At 38.8% G+C, this 18,974-nt stretch overlaps 1 protein-coding gene across 1 annotated transcript in view; it reads right to left on the reverse strand.

Moving 5' to 3' along the window:
* Positions 1–33: 33 nt before the first annotated feature.
* babam2 (BRISC and BRCA1 A complex member 2) overlaps positions 34–18,974 on the reverse strand; it is an 82,974-nt gene continuing 64,033 nt past the window's right edge. Inside the window, exons 8-12 of the mRNA XM_015015317.1 lie at positions 6,975–7,074; positions 1,147–1,217; positions 988–1,070; positions 741–894; positions 34–643 (exon numbers count right to left, since the gene is read on the reverse strand). Coding sequence (XP_014870803.1) covers positions 580–643; positions 741–894; positions 988–1,070; positions 1,147–1,217; positions 6,975–7,074 — 472 coding nt within the window. The 3' untranslated portion in view covers positions 34–579. The remainder of the gene's footprint in view (positions 644–740; positions 895–987; positions 1,071–1,146; positions 1,218–6,974; positions 7,075–18,974) is intronic.

Consider the following 18,974-nt stretch of genomic DNA (forward strand, 5'->3'; position numbering starts at 1 on the left):
TATATATATATATATATATATAAACAATGGCAGTCAGGAGAAAAGTATTTTACTGAAAGAAAATTTGGAGTAACATTTTTGGAAATAACTCAGTATTGTCGACATGTCAGTAAAAGTCTTCACCGATCATTTAAGACAGGAAACATTCAAGTGAATAAGAAAAGCTTTAAAGTATTTTAACATCAGCAGCTGTGCACAACTTGACAACAATATGATGAAAGCGAGTAAACAAAGCTTGTTCTTTCAGCTCCTTTTAAAGCAAATTTGTGCACGGAGTTTCCGGACGTCATACATAAAACAATATTCATTGTAAGAAATAGCGCAACACAAGCTGTCAAGTTAATTTTCTGTCAGAGCTTCAAGAATGATGGCGTTTTTACTCTGCTGTCAACCCTTATGATGAATCTTCATGACGCCTAGAAAACAAAGTTCTACAAAAAAAAAAAAGTGGCTTCTCCCATCAGCTTCAGTGAAAAATAAAAATGCAGGATTCAAAGTCTTTGCAGACAAAAAAAAAAAAAAAGTACACAAGAGCACAAACAGTGACACACTCCAGCAAATGTCAAAGTGAGACGAGAGCTACAGTTTGCCATTGGCGAAGGCTCCCTCCTGGAACTGAGGGATGAAGCTCTTGAAGTATGCTCTGAAAGAAAGATCAAGGTTGAAGTTTTAGGCTTGTTTTTTCAAATCACAATAAGTAGCACTTACAGTAGGACCTATGCGCAGCAGGTGTTACATACTTTGCCCTTTTGGCCATCTCGTTGCCATCCCAACGTGGGCTGTAGGGATACGACGTCTGCACCTGAGAATAGAGCTGACCGCTGTTGGTGAAGTGGTACACAGACTGGAAGGTGAGGGTGGGCTGATCCCTGGGGAAGTACAGCGGGAGATCCACTACAAGGTGCAGAGAAAAAAATAAATAAATAGATTAATCTTAGGGAAAATCTAGCTGAACACAATCATTCAGTTTGTGCTTGAGCCTCCTACCGTGAACTAGGAAGCAGAAGTCTTTCCACATGAGGAGTAGAGTGAGTTTAGTGAATCCCTCTGCGTCATACTCCACCACCCCCCTGAAACACGCCACACTGTTTACATGGTTTCGCATTCATTATTGAGTTCTGATGCAGATGTGGAAAACCGACTCACATTCCGAAGTGGCTGAGAAAAGCAGCGATGTACTCCCTCCGTTTGTGGTAACCTTGTATGACATACTGTACCTGGACAGAACGAAGCAAAAGTATGAGCAGAAAAAAAAAAACAAAAAAACACAAGCACAGGCACTTCAACACGTAGGCTCCCACATTTTTAAAGACGAGGGAGGAAAACCTACATTTTTCATAAAAAAAGTTGACAAAATATGAACATAAATTAATCTCTTGGTAAATACAGTTAAGCCCGAAATTATTCAAACCCCAGACAGATTTAGCTTTAATGATCCTTTTAATTTAACTTTTTTTTTTTTTGACTTGAAGTAAATGTGCATATTATACCACAAATAGATCACCATTGTAATATCAGTGTGCACAACATTCTTCTCGCAAAGGACTGTTTGGTGTGCAGTACTTTTTGGCGAATGTATTCCAATGAACTTGTAGAATAAACTAAAATTTTAATCAAGGAGATCTTTAAATCTCAAAGGCTGCAGTTCATCACCAAGATAAATCATCAAAATAAAGTGGAAACAAGCAAAAAGCTGGTCAGCACTTACAAGGGTTCACAGACTGTAATGTAATATTCTTTTTCCATAGATTATGGAGAACGGAATAAATAATTTTCGGACTTTAAAAAGACAAACCATACTGTTTTCCCCCTTTATTTTTATTCTTTCAAGACAGGACGTCTCTCTTAAAAAAATACACAATTATTTTATGAAAACTTTATATCTGCTAGAGGTATAAATAATTTTGGACTGGTTACAACTATAAGATGTTTATTTCTAATGCTTTAAAACAAAATACTTATCTCAGTTTATTAGTCATGTCTGTATATATCCACAATTATCCCCTCAATCTTAAAAGAAAACTTAAGCTGACAACGCACAATGCTTTTTTTTTTTTTTTTTTTAATAACTTGATTGACATTTACACAGTGTGTATCGCATACTAGCCAAGACATTTCATCATTTTATGCAGAGTAAGCTGCATATTTTTGGGTTAGTCACCCTTCATGTATGAATGATACCATTTTGTAATAGTAGTAATATGTGGCACACACACACCCAGACGCTCGCAGTTGCGTGTTTGATCGGTCTCATCTCTTGGAGAACTCTCAAACAAAGACGCCCATTGTGACTCAGGCTTTGGTTCAATTGTGATTACTCGAAATGGTGGAGGCGGCTGTGCAGCCTTCTGAAAAGCTGCAAGGCCACATAGTCAACGTGTGTTTATTTAATTACACTTTGAGCCTGTACGTGCATCTTAAGGGAAGTGTGGATCACTGAACTTTTACACATAGTCTGAGAATGAACTTCCTGCTCTTCACCCTCCCCCTCCGCCCCCAGCTGCTGTCAGTGTGCTGCCACCTCCTATTGGCTGCCTGGAGCTCCGGGTGATGCAACATAGTTGAGCTTGCTCGGCAGGTATTCAGACCTGCCCGCGCCCATGGCTGCTCGCCCGTGCATCCATTTATTGTGTTTGCTTGTGGCTGCAGGGAAGATGATGCAATAATCCAGGTAGTGTTTTACTGCTTTTGCACATTCAGTTACATTGTCACCCATTCCTGGCCCAATCTTTTATATGGTTTTATAAAGACGAAGGCTCTTTGGTTGTCTAAGTGTCCACTATGTACAGTATAGAGTGGGCAAAAAAAAAAAAAAAAAAACTATATCCAAAAGAAAATATTTGATAGCATCATTTTCATGTGTGGAAATGAAAATTGAAGGTACAATTTGAATTGTACCTTCAAATCATGCTCGATTCAGTGCTTCGAAAGGTTACATGTGCCGCCCAACAAGAGATAAATATGGGTTGAAAAAGCTCTCCATGTTGTGTGTAATCCAGCTCTTCCAGGCTGTAATTTTATAATTTTCCAGAATCATTGGTTGAATTCTCTGTCTGCTTTTAAATGGAATCACCATTTGATGATTCCAAACGTGAACATTTACTACCAATACATCTATATGCAGAAACTAGGAAGAGGAAAAAGGAAGAAATTGAGGTTGGAAAAATGAAGATGGGAAAATGAACGAAGGAATAAAAGGTGGTGGTAAATAAGGAAAGAAGGATGGAAAAAGGAAGAGTGGAGGCGAAGAAAGAAGGAAAAAAAACGGAAAGGACAAATCAAGCAAGGAAGACATGGCTGAAGGGAAAAAGGAAAGAAAAAAGGCATGAAGGTCAGAAAGATAAGAAAATAAATCAAAGAAGGAAACAAAAGAAGAAGCAAATATTTTCATAATTGTACCAGCAACATGCAGAAGATTGGTAGGTAGATTGGCGCTGCGTCTGCAGTGGTGAACAGAGACCTGAGCCAAAATGTGAGGCTCTCGATTTACCGGTCGGTCTACGTTCCTACCCTCATCTATGGTCATGAGCTTTGGGCAGTGATCAACAGAACAAAACTGTGGTTACATGATAAAGGAGCCTGTTCTCTCCCTCAGAGAAAGGGTAAGAAGCTCAGTCATCCAGGAGGGACTCAGAGTAGAGCCGCTGCTTCTCCAAATGGAGAAGAGCTGGTCGAGGTGGCTCGGACTTCTGGTTAGGACGCCATCCTAGTGAAATGTCCTGAGCATGTCCCACAGGAAGGAGACCCAGAGGAAGACCCTGCACACGTTGGAGCGGACTATGTTGCTCAATTGGTCTGGAAACACCTTGGAATTCCCCTGGAGGAGCCGAGATGTGGCTGGGGAGAGGGAAGTCTGGGTCTCCCTGTTTAGGCTGCTGCCCCGGCAACCGCAGCTCGGATAAGCAGAAGAAAATGGATGGACTCTGTCTTTTTTCATAATTATCCAGACCAGAAATCCAAGAGCAACTCTGAGTGGCAACCCTGTGCAATTATCAACATTCTCATTGTCGATTTTTAAGACCAGTAATAATAATTATAATAATAATAATACTAATAAAAACGTGCTCATGTGAAGTTTAAGACTCACAGAAGTTAGCTGACTCATAACAAACTAGATCGGTATCAGATTACTCTGTTTGTGTCAGCAGTGTGGTGGATGTCGAGAGTTAAAACATCCACCACTGGGACCAAACTGTCCCAGAGAAAAATGTGACACCTAGACACGAGGGAACTCTGACCTCAGTTTTCTGTCTGTATTCTTCCACCAAACACTCAGGAGTCTTTTCCAAATTAACAGAAGTTGCTCCTGCGCTTCTAAAGCAGCAACCAAAACTCAATTGAAGACATGAAATGATTTGTGCTGCAGATAAGATGCAAACAAAGGAGCATCTTTTGTCAGCAGGCTACGATAGCGTAACTCTGCATAGATTTGTTAACTTAAAAGAAAAGAAGGAATAATATTTTATCTTTACGGGTAAAACTTACCAACAGTCGTTCTGTGACAAGATGATTCATTTCAAGGATAAGATTCAAATATTAGAAATATTATGAGTCACAAATGAGTCATAATATTCGAAGATGAGTGCCAGCAGTGCTTGTTGCTCTTTTCTTTGTGTACGGTTAGGAAGTGGCTATATGGATTAATCATCCTGACGATCCATATGTTGTGCCATGTTGCAGCACCGCCATTAACTTGGAGGGCAGAGATGACAGTCGGTCAAACCAAACATTTACTCAGCTTAATTCTGCTGCTGGTTGATTTTTAACAAGCAAATTGGAAGTTATTATAACTTTGAGTCACATCTCTTATTTTGGAAGTATCTCTAAGAAGTTGACACATTCCAGACATGCAAAGAAAACAATACAAATTGGTCCACAAATTAATTTGTGTAAAAGCAATGAAATAACACAATAAGTATTGAACAAATTTATGGAGTTGTTTTTCATGAGCTACGCATAATTTCATTTGCAAAGTAAATTGTTTAGATTTTTTTGTGTGAGGATTAAATTGACAGTTGCTCCAGTTAAATATAGTTAGCAAAGAAAAACGTTGATGTGTCCAATACTTATTTTTCCTCTGTACATGAATCTATTATTTTGTTTACAGAATGTAAGTGTGGTGGAGTAGTATGAACATTGTAAGTTTTTTTATTTTTTTATTTATGAAAAATGGAATTTGTTTTTTCTTCAGGTATTTTTAATTAAAACAACAACAAAAATAAATATTTGTTTACAAACATGAAGATTATAATACTAATCTTGCAAAAATAATTGTACAGGTCTTTCCACAGATCCTAAATTGAATTTAGGTCTAGACTTTGATTAGACCATTGAACATAATTTGATATAAACCATTCCATTTTATCTCTGGCTGAATTCATCATTGGTCATTGTCCCAAAGAAGGTTAAAAAGTTAAACACTTTTTAAGCCTCTGACATATTTTATCCAAGTATTTCTAGTATTTACATTCAGTTTTTTTTTATTTTTTTTTTTATCAAATCTAAAGTGAGGTAAGATCAATTTTATTGTCCAGTGTTAATTTTCCAGGCCAACATGTTCAACTCAAGGTGCTCTGACCAAAGCACCTTCTTCCATATGTTTGCTGTGTCTCCTACAAGGCTTGCAGCAAACTCCAAACACGATTCATTGCATCAAACGATAGCTTTCTACCCGCTCCTTCTTAAAGGCTAGATTCGAGGAGTTCACCTCTAATAATTGCCTTTGCAGCTCCTCCAGAGTTACCATGGACTGATACATGTTACTGACATTATAGTACACACATCTGGTCACTATTTGGTAATTGGGTGAGTTTTTCTGGGTACACTGGATTCTAATTAGAGGTATCAAAGGGGCTGAATACACATGCATGCCACACTTTGAAGATTTTTATTTGTAAAAGATGTTGAAACCTTTGCATCAGTTGCTTTCCTTTTCACAATTAGGGAGTACTTTGAGTCAAGTTCATGGGAAATTGGAGTCTTGCATGATGCTTTACAGTCTTCTGAAACCCACATTAAAAAAAATGAACATATTAATATTGTCAACTCGAAATGGTTTGAGCTACCCATCAGGACTACAGAGGCCTCGCAGAAGCAGAAACGGCACATATGTAGTTAACAAAACGCGAAGACGATAAACTTCGGCTGAATACCAGAAGAGGTGAAATCTGAAGTGTGTTGGATGACATACACGGTGCGCATTTGAGAAGAAGCAAAACAGAAAACTGAGCCTGAAAACCTGCAATCAGAAATTCTTAAAAATGTTTGGTTTCCCCAAAATAAAAATAAAAAAAAAAGAGACAAATTGAATTTCCCATTCAAGCTTCATTATTTATTTTCCTGCTTTGTTTGGATGTTGTTAAATTTTCAGCGGTCTGGGAATTAAGATGTTCTCTGCTGAACTGTTCATTTGTAGGTTCAGAATGATCCAGCTAAACCACTTCAAGACAGCAGATCTGAAACCAATTGAGTCATGTCGTTAAGGTGTTTTGAACTGAACATTTTGTGCTTGTTCTTTTTAAATAGAGGCCGAGACGTTCTGAACAGAACTTGTCTTTTTTTTTTTTTTTTAAAGGGAGCGGCTCTGACTTGAAAAACCAGAAGGCAGTCAGATGCATCTTTTTCCTCTTGCTCCTGCTGGTCAGACTGTAACATGAACAGGAAGAGATGGAGGGAGGGGGGGGATGGGTATTTTGCCTCGAAGGAAATGGCATTACACCGCGTTCATGCTGCATATCTGCTTGTCAACCTGTGGAGGCCAAAGAGCACTCAGACAGCCTATGGAGGCTGGCCAGTACGCCCACGTTGCATCGGCCCGACACACATGCATGAACGAACACACTCACACATGCACGCACACACCTTTCAGTAGATGTTGCACCACATATGCAATCACTGATTTATACACCTGAAAGCAGTCACATCAAGGGTCCCCGTGCCCGTGCAAAGGACATCAGCAGCAGCACATATGTTACCTTGTTGGTAAGTAACTGGCACACTTGAGGGACGTAATCAATTAGGCATCCTCCGCTGGGGAACGCTGGGATGTGAAGTGCCGAGGAGCCTCCCAGAGCACTGATGAAGGAGGAAACAGAAGCAACAGTTAGCAGTCGCTCTCATTTTTGCTTTATGTTAAATATCATGTATAATGCCGGATCTATTTTTAGAGGTATTCGTGGCTCCAGGAGCAATTCGAGACCATGCGTGACTGTGCCTGACTTTATGCGAGTGAGCGTTCACTGCGCAGCACAACAAATCCCAAAATGAAGCACGTTAACATTTTCTGCAGTCTACCTGAAACTGAGGGATTACAATTTAAAAAAGAGCAAGTCAAGCCTGTGGCATTCTCTTCATTCTCCTTCAGTTATTATTTTGACGTCCCTCTGATTTAATCCTGGAGCACAGCTCCATTAGTGATTAGCGCATGCTTATTTAATCTGGAAATCTGCTGCTGCAGCTCTCCGGTGACTAACCCAGTGCCGAAGCGACTCCCTCGTTTCTTTCTGATCTGGGGCAAAAACTGAGGGAATACCCCGAGGACGAGTTAAAGGTCTCAGGAAACTGCTTTAAATGCTCATTTAAAGACAAATAGAGAGCAGTGGGAGGGGTTCTTCCACAGATTTCTATTTTTATTTCAGTCTTCATGACAGCAGGGAAGTCACAGAATGATTAGAAATAGTTTCATCTGTTGAAACCATAGGGTGAAGCCTCTATTTATGTATAGACATACGTGGTGTAAGAGTTTTTTTTTGTCAGTTTATTAAAGTTTTTCTTTGGAATTTTGCTGCTTTTCCATAGGATTCTGGAGCATAAATATATAAATGTTACTGTAATTTATGAATAATGGAGGCAAAAAAAATACACACAACATTACAGATTAATGGATGATATGGATGGATGAATTATTTATACAACGGAATATGAAATGAAGTTTGAATATACAACTCAACAGAATGTAATCTGCATTCTTTTCCATATCTTTCTAGACATGGAAAGCACTTCATATCTTATACTTTTCCAGCGTGTGTGCAGAAACCTTGCTAACCCGAGGAGACGAGGAGACGTCTCAGGTTCAGCGTCTGGTCTTTTTGCAGTTTGAACTGTTTTTTTAAAGGCAAGATTGTAGATACTGCTCATCTGCTAGAAGCAGCTTTTAAAGCCAGAGGTTTCTTCTTTGGTCCTTCGGTTGTCCATTTAACATTTTCTATGCTGTCATACTTCAGAAACTGGCCTGAAAAGGACCTAAAAGTCAATATTAAAATAAAAATATTACAAGAATGTCTGGTGGTTTAGAGAAATATAAAAAATGTTTCCTAAAGTTTATCATCGATCTCAAACTATTTATTTCAATTATCTACCATACCATCTCCGTCTTACAAACTAATACTGTAAAAAAAAACAACTAATTTCAGTGTTAGCTATACACTACAGGAGAAACGGACCAAGAATGAAACAACCCATGTTTCTGAATGTCGTATTTATCTAGTATGTCATTTAAAAAGACAAATCCAACATAAACGATTCTGGGTTGTCATTCACCCTTCATTTCTGGCCATCTTCTGAGTTGATAAAAGGGAACAAAATTTGCATGAATTATGCAATATTCTTGCCAAATTTTAGAGATGGCAAATGCAGAAGCACATAAAATGGTGACAGTAAAAAAAAAAAAAAAAAGTTGCAACAGCCTGCTAATGCAATCACAGGACTAACCATGGTCATAAAATTCTTCCCAACATGTAGGAAAAAGTTTCTCGCTTCTACGGTGACAAATATACAAAAGTAGTTGCATAAGACGATTCCAAAGAAATGCAATGGGAGTTATGAGAAAGGTGTTGCTCCTCCCACGCGCTCCACCTTGCTGCCATGAGTCAAATCCACGGCTGTTTACATGGAAAGGGGAAAAAAATGCCTTATTGATGTCAAACAAGGTCAACAGGAAGAAACTCAGCCCATCAGGTGGAATCAGAACAAAGAAATTAGTTTCAAGCGAAAGTCTGCAAATGGAAATAACAGCAACATAAAATAGTGCGCAGCTGAATATTAACAAGGCTCTCTATTCAAAGACAAGCAGGCCATGTCATGAAAACGTTTTCATTGTCAAAATCCTTTTCTCAAGAACTCCAAAGCTACCATTTACAGTAGGCTTTGTGCACATAATTAGCATTAGCCTGTGCACCAACAAATGGTCGATTGAAAATAGCTCAGAGCCACTAGGAGAAAAGCTTTTGAAAATGAAAACCTAAATGATGCCCATCTATCCTCCCACAGATCTAAGAATAGCTGCACATCATTCAGATGGAAATGCGGACAGAGCTACAGAATAGTTGGCTGTGCGTTCGTCATTCATTTGTGTCATTGGAAACTATCAGATCAAATGTGATGCACGCCGAAATTCGTTGCTTTAACATTAGCAAATATGTGAAGGCGGAAGATTAGACGTTGGGTTTAACCTTCACTTCTCCGAAACTTCTGTATTTGTGTAGACCATTTCCATCCGATTAGTCAGACCCTTCATATTTAGCTTTAGTTCTAATTAACAAAAATAAAAAACAGATGGATAAATGGAGCTCAGATGCAAACCCAAACACTACTTCACACCATTTAACAAAAACAAAATCTGGAATCAGAAATTGTAACTTTTCAAGCCCAACTCAAGCTGAATTCCTTTTACCATGAGGTTTTGATTTAGTCTTTAACAGGTTTCATGTTTCTTAAAGTTTTATTAGTTGTTTTCAATGTGGTTTTCAGAATTAGGGTAAAATGCTGAGAGATTTATTGGTTTATAACAGACTTTTACAACAAGAGGGCCTTTTAGTCCATTAAATGTTCCAGACTGGCCCGCAGCCGTCACTAGCAAACCCAAATACATTTTATGGTAAAAATTCGACTTTTATTTTGAGAGTGACTGCACTTTCAAAATAAAAGTCCAATCACTTTTATTTTGACTGCATGAGCTGTCCTTTGTCAACTCATGGTAAAAAGTGACAAATATAGATTTTTTTTTTTTACACCACATAGACTTTTGAGTAAAAGCTGCACAAATAGATAATCTTTTATCATCTATTTAAAACAGGCTTGTATGGGAAATAAGACCTTGTGTTTTAGGGAGTTACTTGTGATACAAGATTAGACTCAAAACATAATCAACAACAAATAATAATAATAATAATAATAATAATAATAATAATAATAATAATAATAATAATTTAAAAGTTTGATAACTTTTAAATTTTTCTCAGCCATTGGAAGTATTATTAGAAAATATGCATCACAATTAGTTTGAGTGAATAAGAGGGAAAAAAATAAAAATTTTTTTTACCTTATTTTGAATTCTTTTTTTCTATTTTTATTTTGTAAAAAAAGTTAAATATTTCTTGCGTTTGTTCTTTGGATGCAGAAGTTGAGCATCAAAAAATGCACTCAATATTTTACATTTTTATCAAGAAAATATACTGTTAAAAAAAATAAAGGGAACATTTCACTTTAATTTTGTGTGTGGCTCCAAATCCAGGCCTCCATTGGTTGATAAATTTGATTTCCATTGATGATTTTTGTGTGATTTTGTTGTCGGCACATTCAACTTTGTACAGAACAAAGTATTCAATGAGAATATTTCATTCATTCAGATCTAGGATGTGTTATTTGAGTGTTCCCTTTATTTTTTTGAGCAGTGTATATAAACATTTCACCATATATGATTGAAAAAAACCTATAAACTTGATAAGAACAGAATTGAATGTTGTTTTTCCATCATGGATGCATGGATTGATGGATGCATCAATCCATGCATCCATCCATCCTTTTTACCTGCTTGTGCTTGGTGGGGTCTCTGGTTCCTATCTCCAGAGGTCATTGGTCAAAATGTGGGGTTTCCCAGGCAAACAACCATGAACACACACACACACGAACAATTTAGAGAAACCAATTAAACTAGCAGTCGTCTCTTTAAGACTGTTGGAGGAAGCTGGAGTACCCAGTGAGAACCAACGCATGCATGGGAAGAACATGCTACATGCAAAACGAGCCTTTTTGCTGCAAGCGACCATCAGCGCCACCACACAGCCAAAGCTCTTTGTCAGTTCTGTTTATTTATCATTATTTTATTTCTCAATGTCACTTTGTAAGGTAAGGTAAGGTAATTTTATTTATATAGCACATTTTCAGCAACAAGGCAATTCAAAGTGTACCTGTCCACATGTCTCTGCTTTCATCCTCATTAATTCCTCTCAGTGTTTACAACATTTCTACAGCATAAAACAGTAGTACACATTCATCATTAGTCACAGATGCTGTACCTGGGCCTAATCACCGGAGCCAGCGCTTTGCAGCGGCTGTTCGGGTATGCATACCGTGGCACTCTGTCCATGCCACGTGGACATTGACCTTTTAGGTGCATCCTGGAAATAGGCAACATTTGGCCAAAAACACTTAAACCAATAGGCGTTACCTACCAAGTAAAACTAACTAGAGCAATCCCTGTATTTCCTTCCTGGTAGTAATTGCTGTCAGGTTTTACAAGCTTTTAGGGCACAGGCTAGTCCTTGTTAAACAATGAGTGTAATACATCAGGTTAAAGACCTGACAAACACCCGATTATCCCTGGTTTAGTTACCAAAACATGGGCAACAATGAGCATACCGGTCATGAGAAAGCACTGTATTACTTACAAAGAGGTGTTCTCAGACTCAGTAAATGTTTTAAACTGAACCTCCTGTGGGTGGACTCAGAATCAAGACATAATGGTGTTTAACTCTCCCAAGTGGCACCCTGAAGTGTCTCCGCTGCTGTCTCCACTGGTGACACCACTCTCAGCACTACCCACACATGTTGGAGTCATCGTGCAGACATGCTGCCTGAGTCGAACCCTCTGAGCGATCCAACCCACTGCATGACATATTTACAGGAGACTGTGTACACGTAAACACGCAGAGTCTCATGCAGTACAGTGATGGGGCTGCCTGTGACTTCATCAAATGGAGAGATTATCCTGTGTGACTCAGGTGAATGGTGACGAAGCTCAGTTTGTTTGTTTATGTGTGTGTTTTGTGCGTGTTGTGAGCGAGAATTGGAGGAGTGTGTGTAGCAGCGTGGGAAAAAGATAAAGGCTCCCAAGGAAGGAGGGCAGCTGTGATTCATGATGAAAGTGAAAGATGAGGCCAAGATGAACTGTTTGGCGATTCAAATGTAGCTTCAAAAGCAGAACATTTCCATTTTGATTGCCTTCATTATTTCCAAAAGCCTGGAAGGCAAGACGAGTCTCGATGAAGACTCTCTGGACAAAATAGCATTGTGCGGTTCGTCTGAGAAGGGATGAAGAGACCTTTGGCCTTTGGCAACAGAACTCGGTGACCTCTCCTCACCGTAATGAAATTATGCAAATCTCCCTATATCAACCATTGGGACAGAATCAGATTATGAAATGCTTGAAGCACCACTTTTAGAGTGGAAGTAGGACCTTCTGAGACCTGGAGAAAGACAGAAGGACTCTAAACATGTAGTCTTTTTAGAAGTTTTATAATTGTAAGCAAATGTGAATGTGTAATTCTAAATATGTACATCCACCTATCGTATATCCATGCAGGGCTGCAGGAGGACAGGTGCCTATCGCCATCGGTCATTGGACAAGAGGCAGAGTACACCCAGAAGTTATGTATGATATATGTCTGATCTTGGAAAATTTCAAATCTAGACAAAGTTTTTTCATATTAATTTGAGAAAGCCATTCTAAGTATTAAACTAAAAGTTTATTTGATCAAAACCAATGTAAATTTGGAAGGATAGAAAAAAGTTTTTGATACAGAAAGATCAGTTTTACAATTGCTTCATAACGTATCCAAACTAATCTCTACAGACACCAAGTTCGTGCAAGATCTATGAGAAAGTACAAGAGCTTGGATCTTTTTTCACAATCAGCTGTGTGGTGCAAACATTTTACTTTCTCAAAGCAGGAAAAAACTCTGTCCATATTTAATGACTTAGGAAAGGTTCTGAGATGAAGAAACTCTGCTTTTCATAACAAAGCAACATCTGAAAGTTTCCTTCAGAGAAACATGCAAAGTAGGAATCTTCAAGGAGACAGGAAGGAGGCAGCAGCCTGTGCTGGAGTGGGGGAGAGCCAGCCGTCTGCACTGACATCTCAGACTGTCAAGAGTGCTTCCCGAGCTGGTGGAGAATTTATTTTATCAGACTGACAATTTCTGACTGTGACAAGATGTTCATAAAACCTTGAAAAAAAAAATCTGATTGAAATTCAGAGACTTTCAAAGTCAATAACACACCTCTACAAACCCTGGAGAGAGGACACGCGCAAACAAAGTGTACACCCACACAAGCCGACGTGCACGTACGCACGCTCAGGGTAAAGCATGTGTGGACACACAGAAACTGACACACACAGAAGCACCTACAGGCAAATGCAGATACACAAACATTAGTCCACTGCAGCCTAAAACTGTCTCTCTGTGTTGATTTTTCTGGGCTCCTAAATCTGGTTTGGGGGCAGAGACGGTGCCCACTCGATTCTTTTATGCAATGCAGCAGGTTTTCTGGGGGAAGGAGAGATGTATCTGACTCGTCTCATGGGCTTGGGAAAATCAGGTAAACGAGATGTGAGTGTAAAACAAAAAATAATAAAAAATTAAATGAGAAGAGGTTCAAGTCCGGCCAAAAACAAAAAACAAAACAAACAAACAAAAAAAAAATGCTCAGAGAGGGAGGCTAAAAATTAGCCAGAAATCAATGTCTTAGAAGATAAGTGCTTCTTTATGAGGAGTCCAGAGCTGAAAATAACCAATGGGATGCTGATGGCAAGCTGTAGCGACACTAACTCATTACTTCCTCTAATCTTGCATTATCACAGGTGCAGCCTCAATGAGCCGTGCTAATGAGGACTTTTATTGCTGCAGGTATCTGCTCCAGGGGACATTCCCTTCACACAGATACATCACGAGTGGAACCAAAGAGTTAATTGTTGGAGAAATTTCTCAAAGCGGTTGTATTTATTTTTTTTATTAATTCTCTTGCCTTCACCAGAAATAGCTACCAAAGCTTAGTTTTGTTGTTTTCGTTGAACACTGTCCCAAAATGGAGTTTAAAGTTTCCAAATTGAAAACTGGGCATTTTTCTTCAAGATTTCATGGTTCCATCAACTACAGCACACTGTCCAACTCCTGACCATCACACTAGTTAGTTCTGCACACAAAAAGATCCACTTTTGTACATAATTTCGAAGACTTCTTTAGATTGAGGTATGAAGTGTTACTTTTCAACATCTTTTAACATAATTCAAGTTGTCAGACAGATTCTATTAAGTCAGGCGTGTCCAAAGTGTGTGACAGACTGGCGACCTGTCCAGGGTGTACCCCGCCTCTCGCCCAAAACATTCGCTGGAGACAGGCACCAGGACCCCTCCCAACCCCACTAGGGACAACTGTGTACAGAAAACGAATGGATGGTGTCGAAAGTGTGGGTCAGGGGCCATTTGTGGCCCTCGAGATGATTTCTGCAAAACCCCTGACTGTAGTACAAAGATGATAAATATTTGATCAGCACAGGTTGTTCAAACGTTGCAAGCGAAGATGTTTGAACTCAACTCTTGTTCTTGTTTCTGTAAATAGTCTATAATAATTGAATCTAAAATTTCAGAAATTATATACCTGTTTGTTTTAATAAGGCAGAAGTATGAGAGCCTTTTTATTTTGATAAGCGTTGAGCATGTAAAAGTAAAATCACAGAGAAATAAATGAGAACATTTTCATGAATACCCTCACTTTTGTGCCCCACAAGTACATCTAACTTTGCGATTTTGGTCGGCGTGGCAAAAAGTTTGACGCCATTCATTTAAGTGATTTAACACGTCTTCGGATCAAAAAGTAATCAGTGTGTGGAAAATAAAATTGAACTCTACTTTCTGAAAAAAAAAAAAAAAGGTTAATTGTTATTAACGGATGATTTAACATGGAGCGTAGGGTTACTTTTCCACATTAGGACAGCATCGCTCATCTCTTGATAAGTGAAAATATAATTTGAAAACAGCATTAAAGCCAATATGTTAACAGCAAATTAACCGAGAATGTCAAAGACTGTTTATGTTTTGCACAAACTGCACAAAGATCCACTTTTGTGTGAAACACCTCAAATTATGTTAGCAGGTGTGATCTTCAAGAATTAAAAAATATATATATATTATGGGTTATCTGGCGTTGGTAGCTAGGTGAAGATGGCTGGAGCCTGTTTAAAAATATGCAAGCAGTCAACTCAGTTTTTTTTTTTTATATATTCTAAACATCATTCTTTTATATCATCATCAATAAACATGTAGTAAAAACACAGGAAAATCAAGGAACGTCGATCTGCCCTGTCGCTTCATGTATGATGACTTACTTGTGTGTAAGTTTGATTCAGGACACTGGATCTGCTTATTGTTCGCATAAGAGACTCTGTAGACTGTGAATGTTAAAAAAATAAAATAAGTGCACATAACTACTCTACTAAATATACTTGGTTGTGTGAAACAGCAGTAAATAAAGCTTCGCTTAAAAAAAATATCACTGAAGATGTAAGACAAACGTGAAATGAAACAGGTGAACCTTGCTGGTACCGGCCTTTGATGTCTGTACCAAGATGGTTTGGTCCACGTGACACTTCATAGTCACTTTGTGAAACCAGAAAAGAAAGAATACCTTCATTTAAGCAAACAGTTGTTTCTCAGAAATAAAACTGAGCTTGCTTGCTGTTGCATATTTATATTGCAGTCATATCTACTGAAATATTGGCAAAAAATGATGAATACATATTTATGGAACATTTTTTTTTGTCTGCAGTATTTGTTTAGCAGTGCATTTGAGATTGTTGACCAGACTGGTAAAAATGCAACACACTCCCACATGACCCTTTTGACAGCACAATTGCCCTTTCTGATTACTTTTTCATCCCACTGGGATGCATGAAGCCCATATTTTATACCATAACCTCCATCCCAACAAAATCTATTAAAGACCTGATTTAACCTGGCAACAACTTTGCATCAAAGCTTAAATTATTTATGCTCTCTAAATGTCTACATGAATTTAACAGCTACTTTAAATGAGTGTAACACCATCCGTTTCACAGTACATTTTCTTCCAGACGTCGCGTAAAATATTATATAACCAATGAACACTGAATCTTAAGCAGGTGCATTTTTTTAAACCCGAAAATGGCAGGTTGGGAGGTGTTGCACTTCAAATAATCAATGATTTCTACAGAAGGAGAAGCAAATAAATCAGAGGGCTGTGCAATGGTGCTCGTATGCTCAATGTTATCGGTGAAAACGTGGGTGTTTGTTGGGGTACTTCAACGTGTTTTTTTCCCCCTTGTCGCTCTGAAGGGGCTGAAAACATTAGAGTGATGTTGCGTTTGAAGACAGACGGAGGAAAAACAGCAGAAAAAGCAGGAAAAAGAGAGGAAGAGGGAATAGGAAAGGAGGTATAACACTGTAGCTCAGGGGGCTTACTAGTGTGCGTTCAGCGCGCTTAGATCCAAGCCCCTGCTGAAAGACAGCAAAAGTGAGATATCAAACAACTCAGGAGTGATGGAAGGGAAAAAAAAGTAGAGAGGTGTAAGCGAAGAGAAAATGAATGCTGTTTTTTTTTTTTTTCCGCGCTGCGTTTCAGTCGAGCGAGGGACGACCTTGCTGGTGAGAGCACAGCGCTTTCCTCTCTTTTAAGTCCCACTCACTCGCTCAGTTTCCCTTTGAGGATCAGCCAGAGGGATCAGCAGAGGAGAGAGAGAGAGAGAGAGAGAGAGAGAGAGAGAGAGAGAGAGAGAGAGAGAGAGAGAATGATGGAGGCATAGAGGAAGACGGAGGGAGAGGAGACGAGCGGCAATGCATGTGGAAAACAAGAGGGGCGCGGACGGGGGTGGAGAGACATACGACCGAGGAGACAGGAGTTAAAAACTTAAAAAGATCAAGCTAAGTGATGGATAACCATACAAGACTCGGACTGGATAGTATTTTATAGATCCTTAAAGAAAAATAATGTTGGAATATTTTCCATATATGTATGTTGCAAACATGTGTGTGTATATATATATATATATATATATATATATATATATATATATATATATATATATACACATATGCTTTTTTTTTCTCAAGTTTGAAGAATGAAAAAAGAAAACTTTTTAGAAAGAGAAACTTAAATTGAGACATTGGTAAAGACTGTCATCTATATTACACTTCACTTTCAGTCTCAAGTATTTTTATAAAGTAGATATTTCTAATCACACTTTGTTTATTTGCATCATTGGTCTTCTTTATCAGCAAGTACATACAATGTTAGTCCAAATGTATTTCCTTGTGCATGCATAGCATGCTTGATTCTGTTTTAACAATCTCAGATAAATTTTTAGTCTTTTGCAAAGGGAATAAAAGCCTGACCTGTTAAGAGCCACGAACGAGCATGATGCATGTAATGGATGTTTCCTTGAGTTTAGTTCAATAGCCAGACGCACCGAAATTATGGCTGGGTTGCCCAAAATGATATGGCTGAGGATCGGATCAGGGCTTCTGTGGCGTGTTTTTAACGTGTCTACAATACATACAGTACAGAGGGTAGGTGTGTTAACCTACTTATTCAAGTCTAAGTAAAGGAGTAGGTAGTAAAGCCCAACTTCAACAATACAACCATACAAACTATAGACTCGGGCAGGGCTATATAGGAAAGCATGAGACACATTAGAATTTTTTTAAAAAACATTTGTAAATCATGCACTATTATTAAGTGTTTGTCTATTCCCCAAAAAATACAACGCAGTTGGTGGTTGTAATGTCGCAAAATGTGGAAAGGTTCAAGGGACATAAACACATCTGGAAGACTCTGTACACAAATACAGACTGACAGAAAAATTGCAAAAACGAAGCAGCTCCGAACATTTTAATGCCGAGTAGATGTAGCTGATATGACACCCTGCACAAACACCAAAGCTGAGACAGTCTGTGAATCTGTCACTTGTTACAGTCACAACTTGATGGAAATGCGGATTGATTTAAACATTTTCCAAATCTGTTTTGATGCAATTTTTTTTTCTTCCCTCTTGGCTTCATGAGATACTGTGAACATTTGTGATAACTGGAATCGACGCCGAGCCTCTTGAACGTCGATCAAATGCTTTGCTAGAAAAACACAGACGTGTGCAGGCGCGCTGCAGCAAATGAGTTTTCCTCTTCAGTGGAGCCAATGCAGAGATAATGGGCAGCTACACAGGAGCAAAGACTAACAAGGGTCAGCGGGGACGCGGAGGGAAGCTAACAGGGTTACACATCTGCATAAATACAAGTATCTGCATGCTAAATAAAGAAGCGCCCTCAATGGATGCAACACTGATACTAAGACTCACAAATACATTGCGGTCTTCAAACAACGGTGAATACGACTTCATATTTTTTATTTTTTTGCCCTGGGTCATGAATTAACACACTCCCACACAGCTGACAAAAAAGGTGCACAAAAACATGTAGCAGAGCATATTCATGGATGGCCTTGATATGCATATGTGCAAATATCACGAGACAAAGAGGCAACATTAAGCAGGAGGAGAGGGTTGGGAAAATGGGAGCTTGGCTCAATGAAGCGCTCTTAAGCCCCTGCATTTTGTGATGTTTCTGAGAGGGTTCGTTTCCTCTCCTCCTTTATCCAACCCCCCGCTGCTCCGCCGGCAACCACCCCTTATAGCTCCCCACTCTCTGCCGCCTTCAGCCTCCCTCGGTCTGCTCTCTGCATGATGCTGGCAGAGTACAGACTCCAACGCCGCTGAAACGGCATCAGTCTGGTCATTAATGCCCATATGCATACGTTTTCTGTCATTTTAATACGGCTCTTCACGATAGCCTCATCAATCGACATGTCCATTCAACCTGTGTTACGCCTCTTAAAAGCAAGCAAATCAGTTGGTCAAAAGATGGAGAAAAGGCAGACAGATATGTATGTCTA

Source organism: Poecilia latipinna, unplaced genomic scaffold (assembly GCF_001443285.1).
Source record: "Poecilia latipinna isolate Pla-1442-1.1 unplaced genomic scaffold, P_latipinna-1.0 Scaffold1901, whole genome shotgun sequence".
Lineage (NCBI taxonomy): Eukaryota > Metazoa > Chordata > Actinopteri > Cyprinodontiformes > Poeciliidae > Poecilia > Poecilia latipinna.